At 37.3% G+C, this 23,292-nt stretch overlaps 1 protein-coding gene across 4 annotated transcripts in view; it reads right to left on the minus strand.

The window, feature by feature from the left end:
- Positions 1-18,483: 18,483 nt before the first annotated feature.
- The window catches only part of ebf2 (EBF transcription factor 2), a 39,314-nt gene continuing 34,505 nt past the window's right edge, over positions 18,484-23,292 (minus strand). For 2 of the 4 annotated variants that reach the window (XM_038295500.1, XM_038295499.1), the window contains exons 12-16: positions 23,171-23,236; positions 21,636-21,810; positions 21,373-21,555; positions 21,114-21,284; positions 18,484-20,947 (exon numbers count right to left, since the gene is read on the minus strand). In XM_038295500.1, coding sequence (XP_038151428.1) covers positions 20,916-20,947; positions 21,114-21,284; positions 21,373-21,555; positions 21,636-21,810; positions 23,171-23,236 — 627 coding nt within the window. In that variant the 3' untranslated portion in view covers positions 18,484-20,915. Of the gene's footprint in view, positions 21,285-21,372; positions 21,556-21,635; positions 21,811-23,170; positions 23,237-23,292 lie in introns of all 4 variants that reach the window. The other 2 variants (XM_038295497.1, XM_038295498.1) reach the window with 1 other exon arrangement.

Below are 23,292 nucleotides of genomic sequence, written 5' to 3' on the forward strand. Positions count from 1 at the left end.
ACTAACAGCCTGTCAGTTTGTCCTGCCTAGCACTCTAAGAGACAGGTTGTAGAGACTTGAAGGGGACAAAGAAACACACAGCTATTGCCTGAGCTCCCTTCAGTATGATGGCCATCACCCGACTGCACATTCCCACTCTATTGCTCCTACAGAAACAGTGTGAGGGACCTGACAAAACCAACCACAAACCATTAAAGAAACCAACTAAAGTAAAGAGAGACAGGACAGACATCCAGGACGTGGAAGTTCACTGTGAATACTCTGAAAGATTCAGTAAAAACTCACAAAGTTTAAACTCACAATGCATTAGCTTGGAAGAGTAAAAAGGGAGGTTAAACTCATAAAAGCAGTCAGACAACACTACAAGTGAGTTGTAAATATATTTGCAAGTCAAAAGCAGTCAAAACATTGCTTTTATTTGCATAAATTATAACTAATATCTGATATAAAAATATGGGCTTTCATTACATTATAATTAGAACAACAAAAAAACTTGTCACAAAGGATCAAAGGAGGCCAAAAAATAGATGCATATTACAATTTGAGACAACAAGCTTTAAGCAGGTATTAAACTTTTTATAAGCCCTGTACATCTGTATTACAATCTCTTTAATGTTTCTGTTGTAACTTGGTAATCTAAAATGTTCAGTTCTCATTGGATGTAAGGGAAACCATCAAAATGAACAGAATTAATGGATTTAAACATCGATCTGTGTATAATAGATCTAGAGATCTACATCAGCTAGACATAATTTTTGGCCGATATCAGAGTTTGTTTGTTTTTTTATCGAATTGCCTTTAGCCGATTCATGCATGGGTTCCCTATTACAGTCGTGCATTAAGCAGCCACAACTTGTGATCTGGTGAAGCGCATATATTGCAGCTACCTCCTCTTGCTATCCATTGTGAATGTTTTTTTTTTTTTTTTTTTTTTTTTTTTTGCTTCTTAATAAGCATGTTTGGTTTTCTTCATTGTTTAAGTTAACTGTGCCAGTTTTATCATGTAAATGAAGAAAGAAAAAACAACCTTATTCTCGAAAATCTGCCCAAATAAATCAGTGATCTCTTACAGTAGACTGGCGTCACAATAATTGGCTTTTCCCCTAAAAAGCCTCAATTGACCTCTAAATAAATCTATTAAATCATTGAGTGAAAACCATTTTAGACATTCTTCTTCATAACAGATGCACTTTCTGCTCCGACCGGGATGCCTACTAAAGTCCTCAATATCAAAGACACAGACTGCTAGACCACCGATGGACTATAAGACAAATAAAGATATTATCAACAACAGCTTTGATTATAACAGTCATAATACAAAGTCCAAAATCTTTTGCATTTTCTATACGTATTTTTAAACAAAATCACAGGAGTAAATAAGCAGATAACTACATATCAGAAATAAAATCAAAATAAAAAACAAATTAGAATTTGACCTACAATAAAATGATTTGAAACCAAAGCTTTTTTTCCAAAAAGGACATATTTAATGGATTCTAGTATTCCTAAAATATAGGGCAAAAACACAAATGACTTCCTATTATGTTTTTTCCTTTATCTTGAGGATGTAGAACGGTGTGGAGAGGAGCTATGGAAGTCTGTCTTTAAAGGTAGGGGTGTGTGTTTCCAAATATGATCATTATATGGAGGGAGAGCTGGCAGACAGTGAAAGGAGTAAAGGCTTGATCTGATTCGTTGATATTTTAACATTCATCAGCACCTTCGCGGCAGAGATTTTGTCACAATGTATAAAGTCTCTGCAGACCGTGGCTGGAGATCCTGATTAAAAGAGTGTTACTGCAGTCCATTCTGGTGAAGAAAAAGGTGTGATATTGTTTGAAAACTACAGTAAGCAAGGCTGCTGGCTTGCATCCCAAGCAGACACCATGACTAATTCAACAGGTAATATCAGTTGTTAGCCATTTTCTTTACAAGACAAGTATGTGATATTTATACATTTTTGCTCAGGTCTGCAGCTGTATCTAAAATAAAGTTGAATGTATATGTACCTGAGCAATAAAAGCAGCTGCCTCAGCATATTTAAAGCCCCTTTTTTGAGAAATCTGATTTATTTCCTACAATCTAACAAATGTAAAAAAATGTATGTTATTCTTCAGAATCAGAATCAGACTTTAGGCAATAATTCCAATTGTTAATTCCACCCTTCTAAACCTCATAGTTGCTATAACTAGGGTTGCCAAACTGTCCACTATATTAAACTAATTAAGCTGGTTAATTAATTCAAGTTCAAATTAAATGTTCACTAAATCAATTCCTACTTTAAAGAGAATGCAAAAATAGATTTATAATGTGTGGAAGACAATGCCTGGCCAAGAAGTATCCTTTGGTTAATTTCTGTCAGGCTGTGTGGAGGTTTTTAAAGGAGTGTAATGCTCTCAGGAAGTAGGACCCAGAATTCAAGGCGAGACAGGCAGTGGGAAAGTTCAAAGCGTTTATTAACCGAACAGGTGCGCGGGGCTGCTCGTCTGCTTGGAAAAAACTAAACCATCAGCGCTAAGATCAAGACAAGGAGCCAAAAGCAGAGATGGAAGCTAAGGTGGTTTCTTGCAGATTTAATGAAAAAAAAAAATGTAAAAATACAAAATACAAAGTCAAGAACAAAAAAAAACTTTGAGAGGAGGATCCAACAGAGAATAAATCACAGGTGGTGTATATATGGGAGTCAGACACAAACGGGAGGAACTATTAGCTGATAGGGAGCAGGTGTAGACAGAAGTAACTAGAAGGAGCAAAGTGAAAGGAGACTGGCACAAGGGAGCAAAAGAGAGTAACTTAAAATTCAATCTGAACAACTCAAATGAAGAGAAAAGACAATTACAAGAAATGTATTGATAGAATTACTTTGTCTTTGGCACTCAGACCTCGGCAGGAAACATAGCGCACAGTCTGTAGACTGCTGGTTAGTGAGACGGTATGCTAAGCTTTATGGGGAGATCCAATGGAGTGCATAAGCTGATACTAGAGCTTCACTCAGGGACCTGGAAGATGGAAGTCCAGTTGGATAACACAGGTTGAGAGAACCTGTCCATGATGAGCAAGCATGGAGCGACAGTGGAGAGGAAAAACTACCCGTTGGGAAGAAACCTCTGGCAGAACCAGGCTCAACATGGCGGTGCTCTGCCGGACCAGTTGAGATGAGACAGGGAACGCAGTAAGAGTCCGGCAGGAATGACATTCGGATGAAGCTTTAGCTACGATGGTGGAGGAGGGGCTGGAGGTGGGTTGAAACGGGGTCATCTGAATGAAGTCACGCATCACATCTGCCGCCAGCACACAGAAGAAGTTGCGGATCTGAGGCCTTTTAAGATTAACTTTGGATGCCGATCGGCTTTCATGGAGGTGTGGTTCAAAGCTGATTGGCTGCGTCGCAGGTGGATGTACAGTAGGAGAGCAATGAGTTTCTTCTGTTGAACTAAACAGAATCCACAAATGGCACAATGAGGACATTTTCACAGAGTTGATAACCCTAGCTTTGGCCCACCTCACCCCACTTTTACATTAAAAAAATTATCCCCTTTTCAGACTCTGTGTCTTTAACTTGTCTTATTAATCAGATCAATAGACCAAAAAATGAAATACACACAAGCTCAAACTCTGGATGTCTGACAGAACTGGAGATTTTTATAACTCTAGTGTGAGAAACATTTATTAGTAAGTAATAGTCTCGTATTGAATGGGAGGTAGATGTTTTTCTGTGGGTTAATAAATACAATCCTTCCCAATAAGGAGGGCTTCATCTGTTCTCATCCTGGAAGTCAATTTGATGTGTGCCTGAGGATCAGTTTGGCTTGTCTATTAACACACTTTCCACAGATGCAGATAATGCAACAAGCAGCCAACTGTGCTCCTGTTTTTTTGTGTGTATTTTTGCTCTGCAGTTCATGGTGAATCTTCCTCTACATTTGTAAAAGAGAGAGAGTCTCCTGTGTGTTTGTTGGCAGAGGTCCACATCCTACAGTGAGATACAGTATTCTGCAAACCTGTGCCATCCTCTGCACCATAAACTCAGGCTTTTAGCAGATGTATTTTATCAGCAGCATTAGTCACCATCAGCCCAAAATAAGACGAAGGAATGAACAAAAAAACCTCTGCTGTGTTTGTGTATGAATGAACACCAGACATGATTTTGTGATTTGAAGTGAATCAAAGGATTACACATTGCTTTCTTTTATCCATGATAGACTGATTATGGCCGGTAGTTAAAGGAAAGGTTTTAAAAAGAATTAACGAGTAAAAACTAAAGCTCAATTGCACCCTCTGTTGGTTGTATGTTGATATTGCATTTTAAAATAAAGTGATTTGAGGTGTTCGCTTTGACTGTAGCCTTTTCCTAAAATATATTAATTTTATTATTCTTAATCAAAAATTAATTAATAAAATCACGATTCAAAAGGCTTACCTTGAGTAAAAACATAAACAACCAAACTGATCCCATTTATAAAGTGAAAACAACATGCCTGTCTGAGCCCAGAGCGATTCGTGAAAATGATTACACCATGGATCATCTTGCTCCCTATAGATGACAATATCCTACACACACAGCTGAGGTTTAACGCAGCACTGCATTGCCAACTCAAAGCAACGCCACGGGCATCCAAGGCGCTCATCGGAACAGGAAATCCAACATTTCAATATCAATAAATTTTTTCCTATGTAAATTATCACTTTGTGACAATAATGCAGTCATGAAAAGCTTAACTAAGTAATAAAACCTTAGAATCTTGCTTGTCTATTTACCATTTAAGACTAATAATGGAAAAATGGGAAAAAGAAAACAATTACTGTATTGGTATAAACTCTGGATTTTTTGTAGTTTAGTGTATCAAGCTCTTTGCTTTTAATAGAGCTATTTAACCTCTCCAAACCCACCGGTTTGCCGGCGACCCATTTAAAGTGTTTACAAATAATAACTCAGAATGCATGAAAATTACACAGGTACAAATGTTTACCAACATAGACATCACTGGAAAGCTTAGATTGTCCACAATTCAACCACATAGCAGCCACAACAAGCAAGCATGTCTTTATAACTGCTGTTCAAAAAAGACCTATTATTTTCAAGAATATAAAAAAAAAAAAAAAAAAACTTTGAGTCTTGTTTGAACTGATGTAGCTTTGGTGTTTTATTCACCCAATTTTCATGTATATATTAAGAAACTAGAAGGTGTTAGCTTTTAAAAAATGTATCACACATGTAATTTGGGCTTAATAAGATACTAAGATACTTGCTTTTCCATTTAGGTATGCAAAATAGACGAGAATTTCCCAAAATGAAGTGGATATTAAGAGGTTAAAGCTGCTTTCATTATATTGCAGACAATAAATAACTAAAAATTTCAAAATTAACATAACAGCTATCTTGTCAATATGTGGTACATTGGCCTGTTGCACATATCGTATCCTTAGGTTTGAACCTAAAATTTTGAAGTCCCTTTTTGTGTTACTCTAATGTGTCCTTAGGTTTGTATCTTCTGCATCAGATTGAGCTCAGTGCTCTGTTAGAACAAAGTTGGTTATTTTTCTGTGAAATCATGATATCCTTTAACCATTTACCTCACAAAGGATTAAATGAGCACATGGATATAAAAATCTCAGCACTTTTCAAGAGCCTCCAATTGGTCACACAGTAATTAGCCAAATTAATTTTTTGTTTCATTTTAAGCTTCAGCCGCCCCATGTCCCCAACTGAGTACCGCTCTAAAATGCAATGTGGAACCATTATATCCTCAAGAGCCGGTCAAAAAAAAGGCTCAAATGCATTAGAGAGAAAGGGGTATAAGCAAGATATAAAATAAAGCAGTCTTAATTTAATGTTTAAAAACTGAAGGGCGGAATGTTAATTTTCAAGCTTCCCATTTTTCAAATTTAAATAAACAGCAGAAGAAATTGCTACAAAGTATATTTTCAGATGAGAATGACAAATAAAATGCATCCATTCACACCTTGTTATACATATTTTCGTTTTTTGCCTGGGTTATATCAGGTTCTATCATCTCTGATTGCCTTTATTGGACGTAATTTGTTCCCCTCTCTCCTAGACACACGTTTTTAATTCTATCCAAATTAAGACCTTGTATTTACTTACAATCATATTATTTTCTGCATTAATACCTAACCCTGACATTTACCCAAATTTTAATAATTAGTAGTATATTACCAACCTATCCAATCCCCCTAACATTAAACACTACACTTCTACATTAGAGCCAGACTTTGGTCTTTATAAGGTCTGTTGTTCTTCAGAGGATTAGCAAATATACCAGTAAAGGACCAAAATAGACAACATAAGTACACACACACACACACACACACACACACACACACACACACACTCTATCTCTATCCCTCCCTACTGGAGCTGCACCAGCAGAGACAGCACTGATTAGGAAAGCCATATGGCAGGTAACAAACCAAGGACAGGCTTCATGTCCACACTGTGCTGTACCTCAGGCATCCTGCCACTTTATCCGAAGGGACTCATCTAATTTGGCTGAGGGCTTGAAGGAGGTATGTAGATCAGAATTTAAAGCCAACATGCTTTGAGGTTTATCTCACCAATAACAACAGTGCTTAAGTTGACAAAAAATCATTTTTTCAGTGTTTCTGTTTAAGGGCTACTGCTTGTTTTACTCTTCTACTATTATAATATACCCCTTTTCTTATACAAGGAATAATCTATTAATGGAAATATCGGAGGTCCTGTTATGGTTTAATCAGAATTTTTCCAACAAGCTTCTCAAAGACTAATGAAACAAACGGAAGTCAAATTACTCCAATAAATAATATCTACCCGCAGTAGGAATGACATAATTTTGTTATCAGCAGGAGGCCAGCCTCAGTCTTATTGCATAACAGTCAATTGGCCCAAACTGGGACCAGATAACAGAAAACATCATCCTCTGTGAGGAGAAACATGTTTCTAATGATGAATATCATCTATTATGTGTAACTCACGTTGAATTAGATTTAATAAACAAGCATCCCTTTTTAAAATCTCAATCTCAAAAAAAATATTAAAAGAAGATTAGGCTGTGAGAAGATTCAGGATTATTATAATTATCTACAAACTCAGGAGAGTATTGAGGAAATTACCATGAAGAAGAGACTTGGCTCCTAAATTGAAAATATAAAAACGTATTTTTTCTGTATACCTTAAGCAAGAGCTTTTATTTTTACACTCTAAAGAAAGAACATATCAGGTACTGTGGGACTCTTGGTATTTGTGCTAATATGCAACATAAAGTTAGAGACATTATGCACTTCTGCCACCTAGTGGTGTCAAAGATAAAATACACCATAAAATATTATCAATTAAGACCTGTGACTGATTGTGGACTGATACAAATATAAAAATATGAATAACTGTTCTTTTTTCCATGGATGCTACCAGTTAACACCTGGCTATTTATGTCATCTTACAATCAGCTTTAAATAAGGTTAAAATAATTATTTTACATGCTTGTTTACGTTGGTATTAATTGTAATTTCCAACAATACTTCAAATTTGAAATGATATAATTAAACAAAGCTTTGGAAAAGGCATCCAATCCTGGTAAATAAATAAATTAGGACACCACATTATCTATTCACGTGTAAAATGCTCATCATATTAGGGGGCCAGCATTAGAAGGTTGGTAATCAGGATTTATAAGGAGAACTGTGTGTTTTTTTAACTTAATTTTTCCACAAATATAAACATACAATAGGAGAAACATTTCCCATCCTCTTGTAGAGAATGTTAAAACCTCAAAGTAAAGTTAGGATTTTGTACTTTTACAAATATTTATGTTGTATCTTTTATTTTAAGTAGTCCTTTTTCAAAAAAAAAAAAAAAAATAAGGTTTTTTTGTTATAAAATAGTTTTGTGTTGCTGGATGGAGAACAAAATGGCACATTGTATTGCAAAGGTTCTGACCCCTGGGTACAGTTTGGTGCTGCAAGATCTGGCCAGTTGATGATGAAAGTACAGCATGAGACAGTAGTTGAGGAAAATGTGACACCATTTATAATGAAATACATCTGATGTGAAACTTGCATATGGCCTAAAATGTACCATGAAATCTAGCAAGGACTGGCTTAAGAGAAGCCCAGCCACATGTTTTTCCTCTATTGAAAGGCCCTATTTTTACTCCATCATTTTGCAAGTCAATTGGAAAATTTAATTTTGTGTGTGTTACAGGATCAAATCTTAGAGGTGCAAAATAGCAAAGAAAAAATATCATATTGGTGCAGTATGCAGAAAATTCAAGCTGCTGCTTTTACTACGTTTATGTGAAAGATAGTTGCTACCTGTGCAAACTCTCAGGTATTCGGGTTATGCCAACCCCAAATTGTAGCCGAATTGACAAGAACTACTGGATAGATGCGGGTAGGCTTCCAGAAAAGCGACTGAACAGTTGGTTGCCCTAGAAAAGGCATCCCCAAACTCGTCCTCAAGGCCCCCTGTCCTGCATGTTTTAGAGGTTTCTCTGCTTCAGCACAGCTGGTTATAATGATTGCAGTAGAACAAAAGCCTGTTAATCAGCTTTTAATTAAAATCAGCTGTGCTGGAGCAAGGAGTTAAGAGTGAAAATGCTGCTGTAAATAAAGAAAACTAGTGTTGATACACTGACCTGAAAAGCACATACAAAGCTTTAATTTTTATCCAAGATGCCTCTCAACTGTGAGTGAGGGAATCCAAAACAAAAATACAGAAAATTACATTTTATTGCATGACATAAGTGTTTGATACATCAGAAACTTTTTTTCCTTTTACAGATATCCAATGTATCCTTTAGTTCCTGACAAGCTTTGCATAGTGTGCGGCAGGGATTTCAGACCATTCCTCCAGATCTTCTCCAGATCCTTCAGGTTTTGGAGAGGTCAAAGAGAAACTTGGAGGTCCCACGAAAATGTTTCATTTGGATTAGACTAGCTTTTGTCTCGGTCTTGGTTCTGTTATGTTTTACTTTGATCCATGTTTTCTAGTTTTATTGGTTTATTTCCTATTTTGTTGTGTTTTCTGAATATATTTGAGTTCTAAGGTTTTTATTTGTTGCCCTCTGTTGCCCTCTTGTGTTGGTCTCCTTTTCCCTAGCTCCTTTCTAGGCTCCTCTCTTCACACCTGCTCCCAATCAGCTTGTTAGTCCTCTCTTTGTTCAGTCTACCATAAATACTCTCCTTGTGCAGTTCCTCAGTGCTGGTTCCTCATCTTACCCTGGCTCCTTGTGATTATTTTCCCCTGATGTCTCCATGAATTTTGTTTTTTTTTACATTTTTAATGTTGGATTTTTGTATTCCCGCCTCTGTTACCTGTGTTTATTCATTAAATCTACAAAAACTCACCTCTGCCTCCTCACCTCTGCATTTGGGTCTTCAAAATCCACAACCAAACCTTGAGAGTTTTAGACTTGCTAAACCACTCACATTTTTTGTGGTTCAGGCTCTGGCAGAAGATTTTGATACTGTGAATTAATATGAGCTCTAAAGAATAGTGTAAGACAAGCAATAGTTTTCAACCCTAGGGGCCCAGAAACTGGTGGTGAAATAGGTCGGAAGGGGAGTGAAACTGAAAGGGGGTGAAGAGATTGGGTTTGAGGTGGGCAAACGTTGAGCTGGTATGCAGGAGAAACACTGGACAAGAAGCTCATTAAGGAGATCTGGGTAGAGGGTTGGCTTCAGAGGGAGTGTGGTTGTAATGTTGATTGGCTGGAGCTTTAAGTATGGCACTACAGCAGGTGATCCAATTGAGGCTGATTAAAATCTACCAGGTTGAATTTTCACTACAGCTTAATTTATCAAACCATACAACTATAGCTAACTAACATTACAATTGTTAAATTGTTGCCAGTCCTATACAAAAAATGTATTGCTTTTCTTTTTCCATTCCGGGCATTTTAAAAGATTAGATTGATGTAAATATAGACCTATATAAACTATATACCGTATATTAGCAAAATTGTACTTTTCTACTTTAAATTTTGAGATTTTAGTTTTTCGATTTTTATCTTTAAAAACAGAGGCTGCCTTCTCCTTTTTCTCAAAGTAAGAATAATTGTATGAAAAAAGGGTTTAGGTTGTATGGGGTTGTAACCATTCATTGAGCCACATAGTTTGATTATATTAACAATAATCTTAAAGATTTAAAATTAAAATATGGATCCACGTTATCATTAGGAAATGCCATCTCCAGCATTACCAGGTCAGAATGTGGACAGGGGATCTGTTTTTATTTCCTTTTAAGAAGAATATTTTCAGTTGAAAAGTCTGAGTTTTTGTATAAATGCGAATGAGGGGCATATTGATGACAGACTTGTGAACTGAATTGAACCCTAATTTTGTGATGTTAGGAAACCTTTTATTGTCATCCAAACAAATTAATAAAACATTGAATGTTTAGTAGATTAAAGCTTTAAAGAAACTGGCCACAACTGATAGGCTTTAAAGAAAAAAAATCAATAGCCATCAATAAACCTATTATGAATCAAACAAGCAGGTTTAAAAATAACTCACACTGTTACTGTCGATGAAAATTTGCTCTTTTTTAAATCTAACAATTTTATATTTATAAGCACTTATAAAACAACCACAGCTGACCAAAGCGCTGTCCAGAAAAATAATAAAAGATAAAACACTACAGATAAAAGAAAAAACTGCTAAAACATGGGTAAAAGTAACACACAATCAAATAAATAAAATTGGGTACAAAGTAAAGGGAATATAAGGATAAAAATAAAAGCCACTGCCTTGCTAGCTGTCAAAAGCCAAAGCAAAAATGTGGTGTTTGACAAGAGATTTAAAAACAGTCAGAGAAGAGGCCTGCCTGATGTGCTGAGGCAGATCATTCCAGAGCTTTGGAGCTGCAATGGTGAAAGCATAAAACACTATAAAAAAAAACAAAAAGAAACTATTGGATTATCAGATCTCAAAGCAATTCCTTAGGTTCAATTTTTTATTTATTACTATTCATAAAATGCACAAACAAATAGTGCCGAAGAAAATTTAAGCAAGGACGCAAGGTTGGTAAATTAGGAAAGTAGAAAATGGAACAGGAAGTAAGGAGGAGAGACCTGAGGCTAGTGTCATTTCACCATTTGATACCAAACCCCCTGGGTCCAATACTCAACTACACATTTCCTCTTCCTGTTAAATGCCCCTACGCCCCCCAAAAAATCTCTTCTTTTAAAAAAATAAGACAATTAAAACAAGCAGACTTTTCATTACTGTAGGCCTAAACCAAAACAAAAATCCAACTATACACATTTATGCCACCATAACAAATATTAAAGTGATTCAGTTCAGATGCTTGTAAGAGAGCATCTGCTGGCATTATTCTGAACCCAGAAATACCAGGAGACATGAATAAACTCAGTGAAACACTAATGTAATTACTGGTTATCTTTTACAAGCTGTTACCAAATTCAGAAAGACAGTGACTGGTTTGGTGACACCCAGCTAGACCTCACTTGGTCCCAATCTGTTCCTTTAGATGTACAGCCCGCCTCCTCCCACCTGCCTCCTATTCTTCCTTTCTAATCAGGCGTCCCTGCCAATCAATTTGATTGCCATGACAACATTTCACGCGACGCCCCCTCCAAACATGGTCCCCCACCCCCAATGCCACCACCCGCACCTATAAACAAAAACAAAACAAAAAAAAGAAGCTAAATTCCGACAGCTCGGGATTGATGAGGGGGAGTGCTGTCAAAGGCCAGAAATTAGATTAGGAGTGAAGCAAACACACACAAACACATCACGAGTCTGAGGCAGCAGGTGCTTTTGGTTAAACCTTAATTACATGATCTCTGATTTCTCTAATTGATATGGTAATGACTATGTAATTAATGCAAAAGCAGAAATACCAGTAGCTCCTTTAATGAATGGATTTATTTGATTAGATATCCTTCTGCATATTTATGCTGCTGCATAGACAGGCAGAAGAAAGGCAAAAAAAATTGTTTGTTTGTTTTACTGATGCTTCTGCTAATAGTCCGTGTTACAATGTATGACAAATACATCAATCTATTTTTATGGAAACATAGGGTAAAAAAAAATAGCCATCAAGAATTTATACTGTTCAAGAAGAGAGGAAAATTGATTGAAATTAGCACCCTCTCTTACAGGTAGGTGGCACTATTTATCTGTGTCATGCACACTGAAGGCATGGGGATGTTAACAGAACTGATAATGAAAAAGCATTGCTCTCAGCCTGAGGGCACAAGGTGGTTAAAAAAAAGTCAGGCTGCAGTACATATGTTACTGCATGTAAGGGCATTTCAACTTCCAGGGTTTTACCCTAAATCCAAATACCACAGATCATGATAAATAGATTTCCTTTCAAAGCTACCAACATCTATTTACCTTTCCCCATTTTGCATGAATTCAGGTCATCCTATGAAGATGTATATACCATATGTATAAAAATGCAAGGTAGTACATAACTATGTATTAGGCAAAAAAAAGTACATATATATTGTAACAACATTGGTTTGTACTTCTGCTTCAATTCTGAACGTATGACACCTTCTATATTACCATGTTAAACTGCTTCCAAACCGTGCTTTATTGTTGAAACTCTGCACACATTGAAATGTCAATTGCAATGTGATTCTGCACTCTATTATGAATACAACGTACCCAAAATTTTATCTCATTTTCTTTATTTACTCAGAAAAAATACCTTTGAGATAAAAAAAATATATCTTTTAAGAGCAAATGAAAGACAGTTGTACTGTTGTGAACACCTTTAGAAGGAAACAACAAGCTCTAAAAAAGGGTTGAATACAAAATCAGCCTGAAGAACCTCTGCATTTAAAAGCACTCGATGGAATAAATTCAGCTAGTTTCCAGATCTTCTGTAGCAAGTTCTAAAGGAGGGGTGAGGAGTGAATAAAAATATTTAAAAATATTTCCATAATGTTCTTTATAAAGTGAAGAACATTATGGACAACAGTGAGCATTCTCTCCATCAGATTGTCTAACTAACTAATTGTCTTCAGTAAGAGGCTTCTCCACACCCGGAGAAAGAGAGACTGTTACAAAAAGACCCCTTCTCCCTAAAGTTACCAACTTCTATAACCACTCATTAAAAGAACTGTCCACAGAGTGTATACAAAATGAAACTTTGTTACATACAGCTTTCCGTCAGTGAATGAGTAAAGCACCTCAAACACTGAGTTGAATTCTATTTTGAGGATTCACCATGTAGTGCAAGTATAATATTATCAGTGTGATGCAGATTCTCGATTTGTGACTTGATTAGAATTTAAACAAGTCTTATGAGGGTGGTGAAAAAGCTGTTGCAGAACCTGCTGGTCCTGCATCAAATGTTGCAAAGCCTCTTCCCAGAGCGCAGCAGGGAGAACAGTCCATGGTTGGGGTGAGAGGGGTCATTGATGATGTTACGAGCTCAGGACACGCAGCACTGGAATTATATGTCATTTTGCAGTTACTGCAATATGATGATAATCAAGTATTTTTAATACTGTAGATTTAAACTGAATATAACCAAATGAAGAAAAAAATGATGTATGCGAAAAGTTCACATAATAGGCTGCTTTTTCAGTGGTGGCAGCATCATGCTGTGATGTTGATGGGGAGATAGATGGAGTTAAAGGGCAATCCTGAAGAAAATTCATTAACATAGAAAGAAATTACATTAACTTTCGATTAAAAGAATGACAATACAAAAAAAGCCAGATTTGTGGTTTCTAAAGTTAGTCCTCAGTGGTTTATTTCCACATCATTTTAGATTTTTCCCCACCTCTAAGAGATGTCCTGTCAGAGTCTAGACCTAAATCCAACGAAGCATCCACAACTTAAAATTTACAGGCACTTGCAAAATTTCAAAGAACAGGTAAGAAATTCAGTAACAAGATCTGCAAAGCCTGTAGAGATGCCTAAAGTTATGTGTAACCAGGAAAAACACCGCAATTTTCTGATTTTTATTCAAATCAAAATCAAGCATAACTCTGTGTTGGTCTATGAACTCATTAAATTGAAAAAAGTCTATTATTGTAACAAGATAAAATGTGAAAGTTTTCCTCTTAAATATGTTTTCAAGAATGAATCCCTTTTATATTGAAGCTCAGATCTAATATCTTTAACATTTTAGTAAAGCATTGAGAATTTTCATAGAGACAACCATGAGGGTAGGAGCTAATGGCAGTAATGAATGGTGGAGCGTTAGTTGGTTAACAAACTTACCTCTGAATAATGTGTTTCTTACAGGGCCGCTTGGGCCACGCTTGATGGATGGCCTTACAGAAGCCGGGTCAATTAGCCCAGACTGGATTTGCCTTCATGTGGGCAGCAGAAAGCACTGGGAGAGCTCCAACCTCTGTCACCCGGCCTGGCTGTAATTAATCACCAGCGCGAGGCCTTCTCACCTCACGCAGCCGCGCTCACAAACAGCCAATACTTACGTTTGGCCCAAATTACATCTCCACTCCTCTAATCTGGCTAATTGTCAATATGGTCGGCAGGGGAGGACAAAAAAAAGGTTGTGTTATAAAGAGCTTTTCTGGCATCAAATATATTAATATAGTAGGTTATTTTTTTAAATCATGTCATCTTTATCTTCAATATTTTCACAAGGCTAAACTAAGCCTTAATTATTAAAAAATTTGACTTAATTTTGAGTTAGATTTTAGTAAAAGAACCAGGGCCCTGTTCACAATGGAAAGCAGCTTAAAAGTGAATGCCCAAAAAACCCTCTCAGGACTTACATTTTCTCTTAAAGAATATGTTGCTCTATTTGCCTTTATTCATAATTTCTCTAGGTGTGAAAAAGGGTGAAAAAACCCAGAAAAGGGCTTGAGCCAGGAACCAAACCTGGGACAGTTGCATCAAGCACTCTGGCTTCCACAGGATGACTCTGCTGTACTACAAATCAACAGGGCATCCAAACAAAACTTATTTTTATGCCTTTACAAAGCCGCTTGGTATATGCATGATTTGCTGTTTTTCAATGTTTCTCTGCTTCACCACAGCTGATTCTGATGACTGCAATTCAGCAAAAGCCTGTTAATCAGTTAACAATGGAAATCAGCTGTGCTGAAGCAGGGAAACCTCTAAAACCTGCAGGGCAGCTGCCCTTAAAGACAGACTTTAGACACATCTTGCTTAAAATATATTTCCACTATTACTTCCAGAACCACTTTTTTCCATGGATCTTCATTTCTGAGAACCCTTTCATATTCCTTAGACCTTTTTGGCAAACATTTGCACTTTAAGGCACGATGTTTGCAAAGATCAGATCACCTGTTGTCACATTCTGGAGAGTCAGGCATCTTCCCACCACCGTAGCCAAATCCAGAATCTGGTTTTACCCAGTGTTATTGGACTTACCCAGCATTATGTAATAAGCAGAAAGGATTTTAAAAAAGTAAAATCACTCAAAAACTGAAGAAAAGTTACAACTAGAACAGATTTGGAATTGCTGACTCCCGTGGGTCTGTGGGGAAAGAGGAGTTCCAGACCCTAAAATCTTTAATTGGGTTTCCTTTATTGAATCTAATATGGAGAATGTAGGTGTTACAGCAGATGTAACACAGATATATTGAAAGTGAAATAAAATATTTGAATTAATAATAGCAGCCTTAATTATGCAGAATAAAAGCTCAAATTTTTACCAACAAAACCCTACATTTCTACTTTTTAAGCAAAGTGAAGCCTTGCATCATAAGGAAACTGGAAATTCTAATAATGCATAATCCTGGGGTTTGTTTTAATTTTAAGTTTTGGCTATTTTATGTATTTTAGAGCAACCACACTGAAACTCTAACATTCAAAACAGGTCCGTAGGTTTAAATAGCATTTTTGGCTGTGAACTAGAAAACTACCCTGGTTAATGAAGGTTTCTCTAATTATAACACAGCTTTCGTCTCCATTGTTGTGAAAGCTTCATCCATATCTGTGATCTGATTGGCTATATGGTGTGTCTGATACCTGGACAGGGGAGTGTTACAGAAAAGGTAAAAAAAAAAAAAGTAATAAATTATGATACTTTAAGAATTAAAAGCAATTTTAAAGTTCAAATTTATCTATTCTATTCTGGCTGGTGTGCTCAGAATAGTATACAGTGGTTTATTTACCGCGTCAGATTTAAATACAGATTATGCACTTTAAATGCTTTAGTACTGACATAAAATAAAGAAGTTAGAAAAGACTTGAAATGACTTTTAGAAAAGCCTCTTAATGTGACACTGTAACAGAAACATCTGTTTTAAATTAATTATGTGATGGGACCAATGTGATTGTTAGATAGTTAATTTTAACATTTTTTTGTCTCATTTATAAAACAAGCATTGTCAAACATCAAATGTAAAAAAGACGGAGATCAAATGTGCAGCTAAGGAAAGTGGTGACGATGGTGGATCCTGTGTAACTCTGCTAATGGCCGAGAACCACATTGATTTGTTGAGCTTCTTGCTACTGCTCAAGGCTCTACAAATAAAAATGTAATCTAGATTAAGGAAAGTAACGTCAATTCTTTTATGTGTTTTTTTTTCACAACTCATAACCTTTAATACATATTTCCAGATTTTAGCACTTTGTTTGCAACTTTACAAAGGGTTTGTTTTACCATTTTTTTTACTTCTGACCCCAATCAGGTAAACAGGGCACAGACGTTCAGGCTCCGTACAGAGGCGTCACTCTTCGTTCACTGAACACACTCCTGTGGACCGGACAAAAGCAGCAGGCTGACAGATGAGGTTTGTATCTGGGGGCTGGGAATCTCTGTGTTGCTGTGCTGTGTGTGTATTAGTGCATATGTGGTGCTCATGCATTTGTATACATAAATGTGTTAGTGTGTGCACCTATTTGTGAATCCATATGTGTGTATGTGTGTGTGTGTGTGTTTTTGGGTGGGGGGGGGGATTGGGGGGGGGGGGGTTGGGGTGGTCTCAGGGGGCAGCTCTGTGTCTCCTCCATCTGCCACCCCACTCTAGTGACACCCAAGGGAATGGCAGGAAGAGGGGTGGGGAATTCATTTTGGAAAAAAAAAAAAGAATCAGGGTCCATCGGTCTAATGGGCAACAATACTGGTTTCACTGATGGGCCAAAGGCAAAGGACACTGGTTGGGTGTGTGGAAGCCAATGTACCAATCTGTGTGACAAAACATTGGGCCACCCCCATCAAGATCTGCCCTAGTCTGCCTAATAAGGCACGCACACCCCTGATTATGCCTCAAATGAGAAAGGGGCTCACTGTATTTTGCACACATGCACACCCACCCGGGGCTAATGTCAGCCTAATGCATGGCCATGCTGTGGCCAGAGGGCTAATTGGGTATATAAACACAAACACATCCCTTGAGAGGGGAGAAAGGAAAGGGTGTGTTTTCTCTATAGCGAGAAACAAGGAGCATAAAGTTAAAGATGAAACTCATCATATTTTGGCTATTCTGATAGTGAAGGATGACACGGCAGGGCTTTCGCGTACCGAACAGCTGGACGGCGGTGATGTAGATGCATGATGTGGACTGGCACGGTGGCAGGTGGCATCTCATGCTGTCTTTATCAAAACTATGATTAGAAAAAAAAAAACTGTAAACGGCGCCGCCACTCTCACAACTAAACCGTCATGTGGAAGAGGAGCATATGGCTCCTGCACCACTGGGCAGAAGGAGCACTCAGCAAGATGAATGCTGAGGTTCTGGCAACTGTGTTGACTTTAACTAGTCAAATTAACAACATATCAAAGGGAAGAGGGAGGGATGAGGAGGAATAGACTGTTGCTGAGTGGATCTGGGGTTAAATGGCAAGCAGTGTCTGGTGTTTGAGGTCCTATGTCCCTGCATTGTCACCAAAAAACTCCACCGCACACCCAAGCAACCAACCCGACTGGGTGCTTAGCCTACCCTCTCGCTGCTTTGAGGGCTATGTTAATGAAACAGTTGCTGTTTCCTGGCATAACATTAATTACCCGATCAAAATAGAGTGGGTAATTAACTGCCCTTCTTTAGCAGTGCTAATTACATTAACAGAGAAGGACCATTGCAAGGGAGGATAAGAGGAGAAGAAGAAAGACGGGATGAAGCTGCATCAAACAAAGGCAAGGCAGCGGTGAGCCACATGCCTCCATGTGAGTATTTTTTTTCTTCAACAGTGAGAGGAAGAGGCCGCATTGGAAGGAGACTCATGTGGTTCTCACTCTGGCCCCCAGAGGCTTGGTCCTCGGAGAGAAGCAGGCTTATTGGAGAGGAGAGATATGGGAGTGAGGAAGGGAGGGGGGAGGATGTTGTTTATCTTGACATGCTCTACTCAGTCTTTAACGCTCGCATCACAATTAAGATGCTGCGGCTCATCAGCTATGTATACAAAACAGTGTAACAAGCTGCACGAGCACACAGGTGATGAGCAAAGTCAAAAATAGATCAGGCACAACCTTAAGATGTGGAGGTTTGCAGGAAAAGCTTCACGCTCAGGACACCACAGCATGATATAGAAAAAAATATGTAACCACTTCAATCACAGCTATGCTTTCTTTTTCTCATTTTATTTGAAGCACAAAATATAATTACACCTTAAAATTTACAAATCACATTTGTACCATTTCTTGTATCACTTCAAAAGAAAGATGGCTTAAAAACATAATTACAAATTACTAACAATTTTCTTAAATAAATAAGATTAACTGAAATTTAACAACCGAATTGCAAATGTCAGCTACTCTTTGCGTTCGTTTTGTGTACGTCCTGAGAATGCATTTTGTGTTGCAAAAACTAATGCTGTCCCTTTAAATGTATTCATATACCTTTTGATTTTATGTCACTGTTTAATGTTAAATCCACAAAATATGTATTTATTTTGGTAAAACCTATGTGAAAGACCAACACAAAGTGGTACAAAATTGTAAATTGAACAATACCTTTTAATAAATATGCATAAAAAAAGTTTTTTACATTGTAATGTAAGCTTTGATGAGGAACACCACGGAATAATAAATCCAATAGTCAGGTCAGGGGTAAATATAAGAGAATTTATAAAACCAAGTTAGGTTCTAAAACTAGGCTTTACTGTTCACAATCCATCATCTAAAGGTGGAAAACTATGGCTTAATTTCAGACCTACCAAAACATGACAAAGCCACTTTAATCCATGGCCTGTAAAAAGGAGAGCATTAATTAGAGAATACCTTCTTCATAGTGAAACATTGTGGTAGAAGCATAATGTAGGAGGATTTTTTATTTTTAGCAAGGACAAACCAACTGGGTAAAGTTGATGGGAAGATCAGTGAACATTAACAACTCTAGGGGAATCAGAGGTTGCAAAAAAAGGTAAAATGTAACCTTCCAGAAGGAAAGCAGTTATACTGACAGATATACAAGGAAATTAGTTTAAAGCTCAGTATGCTATAATGTCCCTGTCAGAGCCCAGGCTTGAACATATTTTAATATCAGTGACAAAAGTTGACAGTTGATGTTTAAAGGCCTTATATTAGCAAAAATCTGAAATAAAATAAACCCAAACCACTTGCAGCTTTAATTTCAGCAAAAAAAACATTTTTAAATCAGCATTGACTCATGGGGTTTGGTTAAAACGGACATCCCCCTTTGTATGTTTTATTTTAAAAAAAAAGAAAGAAAAAAAGAAAAATAAACAGGGAGACATTTTCTGTCCCTTTTCTTTCTTTTCACAATTATACATACATTGCTTTGTGCTGGTCTATCACTTTGAAGTTGTGTTTCACAAATTAAGAAAACGTGGACATATTCAACAGGTATAAATACCTTTACAAGGAATTGTAGCTGCAATTACATGAGAACATTGATAAAAGACCACCTAATGCAACTCTGTATTGTTTGAACTGTTGTGCTTTTGCTTTCTATACTGCATAGTGACTAGACATTAAAAAATGAAAGTTCACAACTTTTTCAGGTTGAAAATGTACCAGAGCATTGGTGAAAAAAAGCATGCATTTTAGGTGAAAATGAAAAGGATACAGCTAACTAATACTCCCCTTTACATTAGGACAATAACCTTTAACCGTGACCAAACACATTTAATTGCTTTTGCAAGAACCTGAAAAGTAGGAGTTTAATTAAAAAAAAAAAAACTCCACTAAAAAAATCCATTTCAGAGAGTTATTTGTCAAAGTAATTGGCAATTGGAGAGCTTGCTTAATTTCATCAACCCTTGGAAGGAGAACCAGTTTATAAAAAAAACACGCTTATATTATTCCCTAAACTAACTTTAATAAGTTAAATTGCTTGTTCTTAAATAAATCAATATATGAATTCATTTTAGTAATAACCCATGAGACAAAATTTTATCTCGTGAAAAAAAAAAAAACTGCCACAACAAAATATAAAGGTTCTACTTTTCTGGAATGTAAGTTTTCTTTAAAAAGTCTACTACAAAACAACCTCTCGCTAGCCCATAGATGGTGTACACACATGCCATTTAGGGTGTTTAGACACTCACAAAATAGGCACCCTGTTTTTTTAGAGCCGCAGCTTCGTTTCTGAACTGCCCGTCCTCAGTCGACGCTCAGTGATCCGACAGTGCGTCCTGTAGGTCTTTTGCAGGTGTTGCAAAGATTGGATACAGCTGGATCAGAGTTAAGGGCAGATCCTTTCTGAAGCTTCATGGGATATTAAAAAGGAGTTTTCTTTCCTGTCAGATACACACGCTGCAGTAAACTGTTCAGTCTTGCTTTTTGTGGCTCAGGCTGTTGTGTTTTCTTGTGTATCTGGAGAAGATTGCTGGTCTTTGGATATTTTCATACCAAGCCCCGTTTCCTTTGCATGGTCACAAAAAGTTGGGGGTTTGGAAACAGCGGGTGGAATCAGAGAGGAAAAGTTACGTTCACTAGTGATCCGTTTTTTTTTACTCTCCCTGCTCAGTGCCAAAAAGAAGGGGAGGTAAGTGAAGCAGTGGTCTGGGGCAGATTGGGGACAGGTGCTTTGCTACATCGGGGGGACAACCAGGCCCGTCATCGCTGGAGAGAAAAAAATATACAAAATCTATGATTCTAAATCAGTCAGGCGTTTCATCACTGTACATCATCCAAGCCGTGTTCAGTCATGGTTTTTGAGCTGGTTAGTATAGTTAGACTGCATTGGTGAGTTCAGACAGCGGGGTCAGATAGTGAGTTGGATGACTACCTCTGAAGCTGTTCCCCCCCGAGGCAGGGCAGGCGGGGGAAGGAGAACCTTGGGGTCTGAGGACGGGAGCAAAAGCACTCTTCTGTTTAGCAGCGGAAGGGAAAGAGGAGAAAGGCAAGAGAGATGACGAGGAGCTGGAGCTTCCTGGTATTGTGGGGCTTGCTGGCATTACTGTAGAACATAGAGAGGCAAACAGTGGTAAACCTGAAACCGTGTCAGGCTCAGAATTATAAGATCCAGGGAGAGATTAAGGGCTTACTGTAGGGAGAGCTTGTGGGTGAGGCGCTGCTGAATCCAGGAGACCCAGGAACACCCAGACTTGTCATTGGAACTGTACCGTAGCCTCCAGTCATTCCCCCGCTGCCCCCATAGCTCGACTGCTGGGGAGTGGAGGCTGAGGGGTAACCTCTTGGGGACAAACTGCTGGAGTTACGGATATAACCTGGAGGAAACATTGCAGAGTAGGCTCAGTTCTAAGATTTATTTGCTGATAAAGACAGAAGGAAAGAACTGTCTGCTCACCTTGGCTGCTCTGTCCTGGATCTCCAATGCTGACCCCTAACTGGGATGGATAGGAGCCCAAACCCATAACACTCCCATGGGCTGGTGAGCTGGGAAGTGCCTGCAGCTGACTGTGAGGACGAGGAACGCTGTAGAGTGCCTCAGCAATATCAGCTGCACGTTTCAGCAGCATATCCTATAGCAAGACAAACAAAGAAACAAACAACAGGTCATTTGTAGGACTAAAGCATGTCGATTGGCTGGTATGGTGTTTTTCTGCTAGCTTACAGAAATCTACTAATTAATCTCATGAAAGGAAAAGCTTCAAGCCGCACTTTATCAGCCCATCAGTGAATATATAGGCCGGATGACAATTTTCTGACTTTCGGTTCTTTCAGATGTTGCCTTTTCAGATGTGGGTTAAATTAGATGCTATAAATCAAATTGGCTAACTATATGAAAAGAAAAAACTGCCAAAAATGGCTTTTATATTCAGACAATTTGTTTACACCATATGGTTATTAATCCTGTTTAATACAGTGTGATATTGACAGTGCTTTCTCAAAGGTATAAACAATAAAACCTTCCAAGGTTAAAGAAATCCCCTTTTGACTTATTTTACACTATTATAAGGTATTTATTCAGTAAATTTATGATATATTAAAATGAAATAGTTTTAATCTGTTTCATTTTCATTTAAACACAAACTAATGCACCAATTTCAAGGTAAATTAATATATCAGAACATATTTTGTTCAGAGCCCTCTAGGTGATATTTTGTCAGATAGCCTTTAAGTGCAAATGCAGCAGAAAGCCCTTGTCTCTACCAGCTTTACGTACACAAATGAAGATGATGATTTTTGCCAGATTTTTCTTACTCTGCTAAAGTATTGTAAAATTATCTATTAACACTGATTTTCAACTTTTTTCACAGGTTCAATTTAGTATCTGTATGGACTTTGAGTGAGTCATTCTAAGACATAGATGGACTTCAATCATCCATTCAGTTGTCATTCTTGTTCTATGTTAAGGCTTACCAGTCTGTCAGAACCTGTACCTCCACTATAACTGTATGATCTGGTTGAAATGTAAAGTGCCTTGACATGGCTTGTGTTGTGAATTGGCGCTATATAAATAAACTGAATTGAATTGAACTATAGTTTCATTTATTTTGCTGTTTTTAACAGATTTTCTACAAGGGCTGTTGTATGTTTATCTCCAGCCATTTTGTCATCATCTCTGACCAACTATTGTTGAACTAAAGCACAGTTTGACACTGTTTACTGTGGGACTCCTGACAGAAATGAGCTTGTTAGGGATCAGAAAAAGGGGTGCTTAAATCAACACCTCTCATATTTTGATTTTTAAAAATTGTAAAAAGTCATTTTACAAAGGTGTAATAGTTTTTCTATTATATATCAAAGTTTACATAGGAAAATGTAGAAACACTAAAATGGTTTGAAAACATTTGCAAAACATTGTATAATAAAATGGCAGACTTTCAAATATTTCAGTGTTTTTGTATAATTAGTCCCCTATTTGCCCTTTATAAGTACCTGATTACTGTGTGGATTTCCATACAGAGCCTCAACAAGATCTGCTGCTCTTTTTAGGAGAATCTCCTACAAAGAAAATTATTGATTTACTTATTTCAAGACCAAAGAAATTATAATCATAT

Source organism: Cyprinodon tularosa, unplaced genomic scaffold (assembly GCF_016077235.1).
Source record: "Cyprinodon tularosa strain WSP-4 unplaced genomic scaffold, ASM1607723v1 ctg356, whole genome shotgun sequence".
Classification (NCBI taxonomy): domain Eukaryota; kingdom Metazoa; phylum Chordata; class Actinopteri; order Cyprinodontiformes; family Cyprinodontidae; genus Cyprinodon; species Cyprinodon tularosa.